This window comes from Aptenodytes patagonicus, chromosome 3 (genome assembly GCF_965638725.1).
Source record: "Aptenodytes patagonicus chromosome 3, bAptPat1.pri.cur, whole genome shotgun sequence".
In the NCBI taxonomy this organism is placed as follows: Eukaryota; Metazoa; Chordata; class Aves; order Sphenisciformes; family Spheniscidae; genus Aptenodytes; species Aptenodytes patagonicus.
Genome location: NC_134951.1, coordinates 60,903,931 through 60,914,804, shown reverse-complemented (window position 1 = coordinate 60,914,804; position 10,874 = coordinate 60,903,931). Strand labels below are relative to the sequence as shown.

The window sequence follows — 10,874 nt, the reverse complement described above, 5'->3', positions numbered from 1 at the left end:
ATAAACTATTACTATTTACATTTTTAACAGTGTTCTGTAATACTTAGATGAACTTCACAGGTATGTGTGAAAATTGCAGCAAATCAGAAGAGTACCAAAAAAATCCAAACTGAAGAAGTTACCAAATTCATAGGTTTAAAGTGGTGTCTTAATCGGCTCTGAACTGCGACTAAGAATCAAAGTGGAGAAAATCACCTAAATTTACCCTCCCCCTTAGTCAGCGGTAAGCTTCATAGGACCCTCCCCAAACCAAATAAGGCCAGGAAGAATGTGCTAAGCACTGAGTGTGCTAAGAATAAAGTTGAGCTGGGATGGATAAGGTTACTTTGAACTCTATATTTCACGTTTCCTGACATACCCCCCAAAGAACAGCAATTATGCTAGTGAGGCTGTAGGAGCGTTAAACAGTTCTTTCCCAGTTCTTTTGCTTTTTGCTGCCTTTCCATGCGTTCCTGTCCTGTTTAGAGCTGGACCTTTTTACTTTTTATTCGTAGTGTGCACAGTACTTAGGATATTAGGAAAAACATGCTGAAGATTCACTGTGAGGCATGGCTATTTTTGTTAGAAGCTGATACTTTAGACTGAGCTTTAAGTGTTTGCCTCTGGAAGGCCTTAGGTTGCTCTGGGAGGGCAGGAGTCTGCAGAGGAAACAGAAAGTTCAGAGGGGCGCAAAAGAAGAAGGAACAGAATTAGAAAAAGCAGGGGACCTCCCTCCTCCTCATTCTGCAGCTCCTGCAAGAGCCAGCAACCCAGAAGTATTATCTAAGCTGCCACAGTAGATCTTGACCTTTTTAACAGAGTATCTCTTACCATCATCATCATGGCCGAGATTACAGCAGAAGGTATGGTAAATATTTTCAAATATAATTAACCAAAAATGATATGTACTTTGACAGTGTAATTGAGCTAGTGTGTCAATATGATTTGTTGCTCTTAGCAAATAACGCTTTCACTCCAGGATCATTTCATTTTGTTTGTTGGATTGCTTTCTACTTTTCTTTCCTGTTTTTTTGTTTTTCTTTTTCACTCCTGTAGCCTGAGTTTCTACCAGTTACTGAAGCTAGAGCTCTGTACACCTCTAAAAATAGCGTTAGTCTCATTTGCAGAACAACACTGCTTAGGCAGCTCCATTAGAGTGATACAAGAAGGGGAATGTCTGAATGTCAGGTGGTTCCGCTCTCAAGCCTTTGCTCAGGTATGGCTTTGGTAGTCCCTTATAATCGGAGATTTGCCAGAGACAGAATAGCTTAGTTTGGTGGCCCTGATTTTTCCATAAGGAGCACAGAGTATTTGTGAACTGTACATGAAGTTACTGAAGGGTAAAAGCTATCAACTCTGCAATCCTTTATTCAGGTAGACTTCTAAAGGAGTCAGTGAAAGTTGTGCTGAAATAAGTATGCCAGAGCTAGGCCTGCAAGAATGAAAGGCAATTGTATTAACCAGTAAATACATATTCTAAAATATGAATATTTCATGTACTTTAATATTTCCTGACCATTCATATTTAAATAACATTTTACATACATAACAATATTTTATCAACTGCGGCAGACAGGGGATATATTTAAAATGCAACCTTCTTTAAATTTAATACTGAATATTTTAGTTGAATTTCATTCCAACCTTTTTTTCCCAGTGTGGATTACTCCACTGTTTATCCGAATTTAATAATAACACTACAAAAAAAAAAAAAGCTTTTAAACAGTCTTCTGAAAGTTATTTTTATTCTAATTGTGAGGTTATGTGGCATTTCAGTGTATGAAAGTTGTACTTTTCATCTTCCATTTTTCATTGTTAATATTTTTAAGGGGAACTGCATTAAGTGCTATTAGAGATTGTCTTCTGGTTAGCCACAGCAAGGAGACGATGTGCGTATGATTTTTTAATCAGCAGTTGGACGGATCTATAATTTGCTTCTGGCAGCAAATACTGCCAAAACAGGTGGCTCAGCCTGACAGCCCTAACCCAAATGCTAGCACTAGTTTATTTCGATATTCTTAACCAGGTTTATTGGAAACATTGGTTATTTTGTAGCTGCTCTCAGGGAAATCTGTGAAATTATATTTTTCTTCCAAAATGTGTGCGTTAATACCATCAGTGTCAGAGGAGCAATATGGAAGTACCTCTTGCAAGGTTCTCCAAGAAAAAAAAAAATTAGCAAGATTTATAGTCAAAAATTAATAGCAAAAATAGAAGACTTTTCCATCAGTCTGGAAGTGACTTTTCAGTCATTTAGCTTAATAAAGAAAGAAAATAAAAGACCCTAAAATAAAATAAAAATAAAACAAAGAGTCTGAAAATGTTTTTATAGTGCTTTTATAGTGTTTTTACAGGTGTTCCTTAGCTGTAATATTGTGTGTCTTTCTTCTGTGTTTTTTCTGTGCAAAGCAATAGACTTCAGGTGATAAGGGTCATCAGCTCCACAGTAACCTGACCTTCAGCATGACAGGTAAATAAGCCATATAATTAGTTTAGTTTAGTTTAGTTTTGTTTTGTTTTGTTTAGTGTAGTTTTGTTATATTAGTTATATTTTCTTATATTTGGAATGGACTTATGTTGATTGGCTGATTTTTAAACTCTCGGTCCACGAGATGGAAATTTTACTTATGGCAGAAAACTAAGAATTCAACCTGGGGCTAATGTTTCACTGCAGTTTATATTCCTCTGGGGCCACTGCTGGTACTCACAAGCTCTAAACTTCAGCAACATACAGTTTGGACAAATAAAAAACAATTAAAATACCTCTTGTTTCACACAATTCCTTTTTGATTCCTCCAGCTCTGGAGCCCTCAGCATAAGAAAGACACGGACCTGTTGGAGCGGGTCCAGAGGAGGGCCACGAAAATGATCAGGGGGATGGGACACCTCTCCTATGAAGAAAGGCTGAGAGAGTTGGGGTTGTTCAGCCTAGAGAAGAGAAGGCTTCGGGGAGACCTTATTGCAGCCTCTCAGGACTTAAAGGGGGCTTATAAAAAAGATGGCGGCAGACTTTTGAGCAGGGCCTGTTACGACAGGACAAGGGGGAATGGCTTTAAACTAAAGGGGGGTAGATTGAGACTAGATATAAGGAAGAAATTTTTTAAGCTGAGGGTGGTGAAGCACTGGCAGGGGTTGCCCAGAGAGGTGGTGGCTGCCCCATTCCTGGAAACATTCCAGGTCAGGTTGGACGGGGCTCTGAGCAACCTGATCTAGTTGAAGACGTCCCTGCCCACGGCAGGGAGGTTGGACTAGATGACCTTTAGAGGTCCCTTCCAACTCCAACTATTCTATGATTCTATGATTCTATGATTCTATGATTTTATTTTGTTTCATATTACATCCCAGCCCATGATTTGCTGGGGCCTTTGTGACTTTATTAGGATTAAAGTACTTGCTCCTTGTGGTAGGTATTCTTAACTCTATTTTACACTGCCAGCCACACATTAGCTAGGCTGTCGGGCTCCTTGCCTTTTGGGATACCATGCTGACACGTCAGAGAGCACGTCACAACGTGATGCAGGCTTCAACACTGCCATGGCCAGTGTGGCTGCTGGTTTAGAGAGATGGTCCAGCCCTGGCAGAGCGATAACTGGTGGTGCACATCTCACGGTATCTTTTTCTGACAACCCATGTCAATACCATGATCTATCCAGAGACAGATGCACCGGGCCAATGGGGTGCTCTTTCAGGTCAACATCAAGGTAATGACAATGAGACTAAGCAGCTTAAAAACGTAGCCACCAAGCAATGACCCTGGCCTCTCTACCTGTCTTGCAAGCCACACGCACTACTATTCATTTCCACAGATACAAATTGTTAGTTGTGGAAATACTGGTGAAGTGTACCTGGTGAAAGACAAAAGGAGATCTCTGAAGACAGCAATTTATAAATGTCCTTAGAAAGCTGGCAGGACCTAGGTCTCCTGCTGGCAAATATTTAGGAGAAGATTCCAAGGGATTATCTTCAGCATCCTCATATTACATGTAATAGCAACCACAGAAATGTACTATTAAAGTCTGGAAGTCCTTAAAACTGTATAAAAAAATTTCTAATAGATACTAACAGATACTAAGTACTCTGTCTTTGTAACAGTCTCAGGATATTATTATTATTATTATTATTATTATTATTATTATTATTATTATTATTATTATTACATTTCAGCTGTTACTGAGTATTCTGTAATGGCCAGGGACTTCACTGTGATCCGCTTAAGAGTTTGCCTAGAAAGCCACGGGTATCTAACTATGCTTCTCTGCTGTGTTTATGAACACGGGGATTGGACTGCACTCAATGGCAGATGTAGTTAGAGCTGCCACCGCTGAAATATGAATACGAAGAGCCTGGCACCTCTGAGAAATGGCTCCTACCAATGTACAGCTTAATCTGTATGTGCACAATAGCTCCAGCAGCAGCCCTATAGTTGCTCCTTTCTAGTCCAATCTACTGCAGGTCACAGTGCAAGGTTGATGGCTGTCCCCTGGCACTTTATCCTCCCACGCAGGGAAGAATGAACACTCAGCTCTGCCTGCTGCAATGCACTGGAGACTGTGCACTGATCTAATCTAGGGAGGTGAGGAGAGGAGAAAGACAAGGTTTCTATGCCAGCTGTTTGTCTGCCATAACTTATTTCCCCAGTGGAGCAAGAAAGAAGCAGGAGTCAAACAAAAATGTGACAATGAGTCACAATTTGGTCCTTATTTTGCTACTGAGAGCTGTACAACTACACATTTCCTCTGTCTCGGAGCAGGCTGCAAGGAGACAGGCTGGCCCCGAGGCCACACGCAGCTTGTCAGTGACAAAATCAAAATTAGCTTCTGGATTTCAGTCCTTTTCTCAGACTATTTGATAACTATGAAAAGTTTTAAGATGTAAACCATTTCAAAAGGCAGATTTAACAAGATCTGAATGCTTGAAGATTAATATACGTGAAACTGATAATGTATGAGAAATAACACACAAGAGCCGGAGGGTAAAACCATAACGACTTCACAAGTGTGACGGCCAGAAGCTAACAGCAGTCTCCAGTTGGCAAAAAGTTTAGCGAAGTCACACTACAGCCAAGAGGGAGACAGCTACTTCTCATGGTAATTCATGAGTTGCTGCTAGAGGTGCTAGTTGTGCCGACTGCAAAAGGGGCCTAGATGAATAAATTAGATTAGATGATTCATTTTGATGGCTAAAGGCATGTGAGGTGTTTCCTAGCCTTCAGTTAGACTGCTGTTTAAGGATTGAGTTAGGAGGTTTCTATAGAATTTTTTTGCAACAAGCGGATTTGCAAAATGAAAAGATGTCTTCTTTTTCTGGCTTTCAGTGTTGATGAGGAAGCAGACAGTATACCTTTTGCAGGAGGGTAGGGAAAATAGAATAATTTTGGCAATGGTTTTTTGAAGGAATCCGTCTGCTCTTGTTCAGAAGTACTGGGTAAAATCAACAGTCTAATTACCCGGAGAGACAAAATTCAGAAAACCCAGGACTGCCTGTAAAAAAGTAAGTCTTTGGGGGGAACAGAAGCTCCAAATTCTCACTGAAATTGCTTAAAACTTGGATTCCCCTGTGCCTGTGGGCCTGGACAACAGAGCTGGTTAGTTTGGCTGCAGCCTGGGTGCTTTCTCGTAGTCTATTGAGGCAAGCAAGCGTCAGGCCAAATTTGTTACCTCAAGTTTTAGGTTTAAGAATTTGTGGGCAATGTTACTCACAACTGGTATGGTATCTATGTATGTGCAGTTGGTACAGAGAAACCTTAACATATTGTTACCTTAGGTAGCCCTTTAGAAAGACAGCTAGCTATGGACAGCAGGAAACCTTAAAACCTATAAACCAGAGGTTTAAGCTAATGCATTTTGTTGCTGGTCCATGACAGGCTAAAAGTGCGTGTGTGCAGTTAACTCGTGTTTACTCGTGTGCAAACAGCTGGACTGTAGGTCTGATCATTTATTCACTTTTTTTAAAAGAACGCTGTGCTCATAAGTATTTGGAACATATTTTAAGGTTACTTATATAATGAGAGATATGTTTAAGAGCCTAGTAGCATTTTCAAGATATTAGGGTGATCAGTTCCCACTGATTTCAAAATTAAGTCTGTGCAACTACTTAGATGCTTAGAAGTCCCAGTCTACACCTTCAGGTGCTTACTCCTTGGAAAAAATCTAGTCTATAAATATTTTGAGTACTTTTACGCATTGCCTACAATGTAAACACTGAGTAAGAGCTGGATTCATGCTGCTTTTACTGCTCTGCTCTGGAAAGCAGAAACTGGTTTCATTTAAAACACATTTCATAATGCAGGTCTGTCTTCAGTGCAGGACACACTGAGGATAGAGAAACCAGAGTTGCCCTCTTTGAGGCAGGTCAGCTGCTTACAGAAATGGAGAAGCTTTCCTTTTCTTTCTGATGCTGATATTCCCTGGTTTCTGCTCTGTTCAAGCAGATTGAACTAGTGGACAGTGCTCATTTTACCAGCTTAAACCACATTTAAAGTAGCAGAAGGTGGATTGCTTTAAATCAAAATGATTGAAAAACCTTTTAAATCACCAATTTTAATCGTGATTTAAATCAGCAAACAAGAAACCTGGATTTCAAAACAACAATTTTAATCTTTTTTCCATGTGTCGTCTATCATTCTTTTTCCCAAAAGAATGGAAGAGAGAGACGCTGATTCCTGCTGGTTAATTACTAATACGGTGACTGAATACAGCCTTTCTCACTAAATGTGTGCCTTTTACTCTTAGAGAGAAAGATAACCTAAATGTCTGTCTATTAATTCTATAGTTCAGGAGCCATTTATCCAGATTCTTAGTCTTTACATGGTGGTTTGTTATGACAGAGAATGGTAAATGGTGCATTTCTTTTTTACTAGATAATGTTTTCATTTTTACTTGTGATTGTGATCTCTGTCAAGCTCCATTAGGATGGAAATTGGAATTCAATTAAAATGGTACAAACCCAGCATTTTAAAATTGTTTATTTGTGTACTGTAAATGTACTGGATATATAGGAAAAGTGAATTTTAAATAAAATCTGTTTTGATAAGCTAAGTGATTTATTAAACAAATATAATACTATTTGTAATTGAGTTTCTGGCCACTGCATCCTACAAGAATATTCTGATAGAGCTCATTTTATTTCATGTAATGTTTATTCAAAGGTTAGAGAAAGAATACGTATTTTCTATCTTTTTTTTTAAAAAATCCTAATTACTTCTTTACATAGAATAAGATAATTTAGTTCAAATAGTAAAATAAATTGAAATTAAGAACATATTATTTGCATTTGCAAACGGGTTATACTCTCAAAAAAAGGCTAGCTTAATTTGACTCCATCTGCTTAGCCAGTGATTTCCAACACCTCAGTGATTTCTTTAACTTTCTTCACAATTGTAATAGCTTGATCATAGCTCTTTGTTTAAAGAGAAGTGATTTCAATAGATAGTAGTGTAAAAGTGTAGTCCTTAGCACAGGTTTTCTTAATTTCATATTTAATTTTTAAAAGCATCTAAAGAAAATGTCATTTTCTGATTCAAAAAGCATCAGCAGTTATATTCCCTGCCTTCTCCCATTGCAGCATCATTTGAAGGAGAATTATTAAAGATCAGTATTGAAATGTCTTCAGTAGTTGCAGATGTACAGATAGGTGTAAAACAGCAACAACTTTTTTTTCTACAGTGCTTTCACACTAATTTAAAACCAAATCAAAGGTATGGTCAAAGAGAACTTTACAGAGAAGTACAGGCTTAATATCCTCACTGCTTTACATTGGCAGATCAGACTGGTAACAGGGAACATGAGGTAGGTAAGCAGATCTGAACCGTAAAATCACTGCATCTAAAGACTTAAAGATACGGACAGCTAGCTCTACTTCTTATCCGTATGATCCCACTGTCATGTTCTTTTGTCAGCGTCAAACATTTTCATGGGAAATTATGATTCTTTTGTATTTTAGTCTTAGCCCTGTGCCTGTATAAATCTTGTTTTGGTGCATTGGAACATGACCATTCAGACTTTAGATCCCCGAGTGGGAATGTGTTTAAGCAGCATGTGGTCAAAAGGGACCAGCAAGATTTAGCTTCTAGTTTTATTCCTAATATGTGCCTACAGCACAGTTGATTTATGTAAGTAAGTCTATCTCAGGAATTATGAAGCAAGTACATGGCTACCAAATATTTGACTAACGGTAGAGATAGCGACACCAATAGGTAGCAGCAGAGATACCAGATGACACTGCCAACACTCTTGTCCTGTCCCACATTCTGTCCTTTTCTTCATAGCCTCTGATACTTTTTTTGCTCTGTAATAGTTTTCCTTTTTCTCTTTCTCTTTTCCTCCCTCTTCTATGATCTGATAGATAATACTGCAGGTAATATGCAGGAGATGTAACTCTGGTCCCTTCTCTAAATGCAAAACATAATCAGAAGAACATGGTAAAGCACAAAGTAAGCAGCTACATTATTCTTCACACTCATTAGATTTTGAGGAAAAGAGCTGAGCTAACAAAACAGGTCACATAAGGTAGAGGAGGCTAAACAGAAAAGCTGTAGAAGATACTGATTATTTTTTTTTCATCCCAAACTCTTACATGCTAAAACTCACCTATGTTAGAATTTCAGTCAAATCAGTTGCTCAAAATCATGGTCAGTGCTGGGTTTTGCCCTTAGAAATCAGAATGAAAAAACTGTGGCTTTAAATCCTGAATAAGCCTCACTTAAGTCCTGTGGCTGATTTGAGCTTTTTTTAGAATCAGTCCCACAGCACAGTATGAACTTGTCTCTGGCCTAAAAGTTCTGCTAGGTGCCATGCGAAGGCGTTTACCATAAGAAAGAAAAACATAAAATGCCAGGCACAGAAAAACTTTCTCACTAGAGAAGTCTCCTCTTTCTATCTTCAAAGATAGTTTTAAAAAATCCTTTACAAATATGTAATGAATAAAGACCTGCTACTCCCTGTACATGCTCGTGTTCTCACAACTTCAAAAGTATCTCTGTACCTTCGCCTGGAGTCAAATTGTCAAAGGCACAATGAATCTAAGCCTTTGTAGCCTTCTTTGGTATGTAAATGAACTCAATTTTTTCCTATATTCCATTATGTAGATTTAAGTTGTGGTTCTCTATGCACATCAGGAAGGCTAAATCTTGCTTCAATCTTCACTAAGAGGTTATTCACAATTGACACAATTACCATAAATATAGTTTTCTGGTAAGTATTTTACTGTTTTTAGAGGCATAATTTAATACATCTATTCAAATGTTAAGATCCTCATTTTGCTTTGACCTTTCCCTCCTATAACAGGTAGGACCTTAATTTTGCCTTCAGGTCTATCTATGTAACTCCTACTGAAATCAACTGAATTGGTACATGAGCATATATGATACATATGAGCATATATACAACTTAACATCCCAAAGAGGCATTATCACATGTATATGATACAGTTCAGGCTATATACATTTCATAGTTTTATAACCCCAATATTTAAACTGTAATCGTAACACAGATCTAGTATAATTTCAACTGCTTTTCTTTTTTTAAGGGAAAACTTCAAACCCTCTTCATCCTAGAGATTTTGTTGCATCGCCATTCATGATAAGATTAAAAAATGTGAGCATTTCACAAGGAGATATCCAAAGTTAGACTCAACCATCTAAATATGTACTGTTGTTTTGATTTGCTTTGGTTTTTTACCAGGAGTATTATAACATTAATTATAGCAAAAGATCTGTGATAGAGGTTGAATGTGACCTCTGTCTGTCTGAGACAGCTACATGACTAGATGGTTGACTACATCCTATCACTTGGAGCAGAACCACTACATACTCTGCTCTTAATTTGTGTCACAACCTGTAAAGTCGATGAAGATGTTATTTTGGTAGTAGAGAGTGAATTCTGAGGATACAAGGTTTTATCCTACTTCAAAAAAGGAAGGGTTCAAAAAGCTTTTTCTTTTTCCTTTCCTTTCCTTTCCTTTCCTTTCCTTTCCTTTCCTTTCCTTTCCTTTCCTTTCCTTTCCTTTCCTTTCCTTTCCTTTCCTTTCCTTTCCTTTCCTTTCCTTTCCTTTCCTTTCCTTTCCTTTCCTTTCCTTTCCTTTCCTTTCCTTTCCTTTCCTTTCCTTTCCTTTCCTTTCCTTTCCTTTCCTTTCCTTTCCTTTCCTTTCCTTTCCTTTCCTTTCCTTTCCTCTCCTCTCCTCTCCTCTCCTCTCCTCTCCTCTCCTCTCCTCTCCTCTCCTCTCCTCTCCTCTCCTCTCCTCTCCTCTCCTCTCCTCTCCTCTCCTCTCCTCTCCTCTCCTCTCCTCTCCTCTCCTCTCCTCTCCTCCCTTCCCTTCCCTTCCCTTCCCTTCCCTTCCCTTCCCTTCCCTTCCCTTTTAAATCTGTAAATATATTTAATAGTTACCACTTTAGTAAGAGGCATGTCAACTCAGAACTAAATACAAGCATTTTTTTCACAGCAAGAGTAGCCCTGTTATCAGATGCCCTGGCAGAATTAATCCCTGTGAGATACATTTATCCTAAAATGCATCTTTGGTTCTAGACATTATAATTTTGTATTGATTACATAAAAGCCACCTGAAATGCTCTGGAGACTGTAATGCTCAATTCTGCTGTTAGGAAAGCAGATGAAGTGACGGATTTCCAGATCAGTAACAGCCAAAACTCTTCTTTCCCAACCTACTCTCTCTCTTCCTTCCCCTTCCAGAAACAAGTGCATCAGGGCCCTCTGCCTAGAGACATACCTCCATGCCTATTCCCTGCATTCATCACAAGTGAGAAAATCCATAGATTTTCTAATACAACTTTATTATTTATTATATTTTGCCTGCAAGTTGCTATTGAACCAGAGGTTTCCAGTGATTTGTTGTTGTTTTCTTTTAGTGATTTATACAGAGCTCATGTAAGAAAGATCACA

At 38.4% G+C, this 10,874-nt stretch overlaps 1 protein-coding gene across 15 annotated transcripts in view; it reads left to right on the top strand.

The window, feature by feature from the left end:
* Window positions 1-328: 328 nt before the first annotated feature.
* Window positions 329-10,874, top strand: part of TRDN (triadin) — a 239,830-nt gene continuing 229,284 nt past the window's right edge. For 5 of the 15 annotated variants that reach the window (XM_076333522.1, XM_076333521.1, XM_076333510.1 and 2 more), the window contains exon 1: window positions 1,119-1,195. In XM_076333522.1, the coding sequence (XP_076189637.1) occupies window positions 1,153-1,195 (43 nt within the window). In that variant the 5' untranslated portion in view covers window positions 1,119-1,152. Of the gene's footprint in view, window positions 843-1,116; window positions 1,196-2,388; window positions 2,450-10,664; window positions 10,732-10,874 lie in introns of those variants that run through there. The other 10 variants (XM_076333512.1, XM_076333516.1, XM_076333518.1 and 7 more) reach the window with 7 other exon arrangements.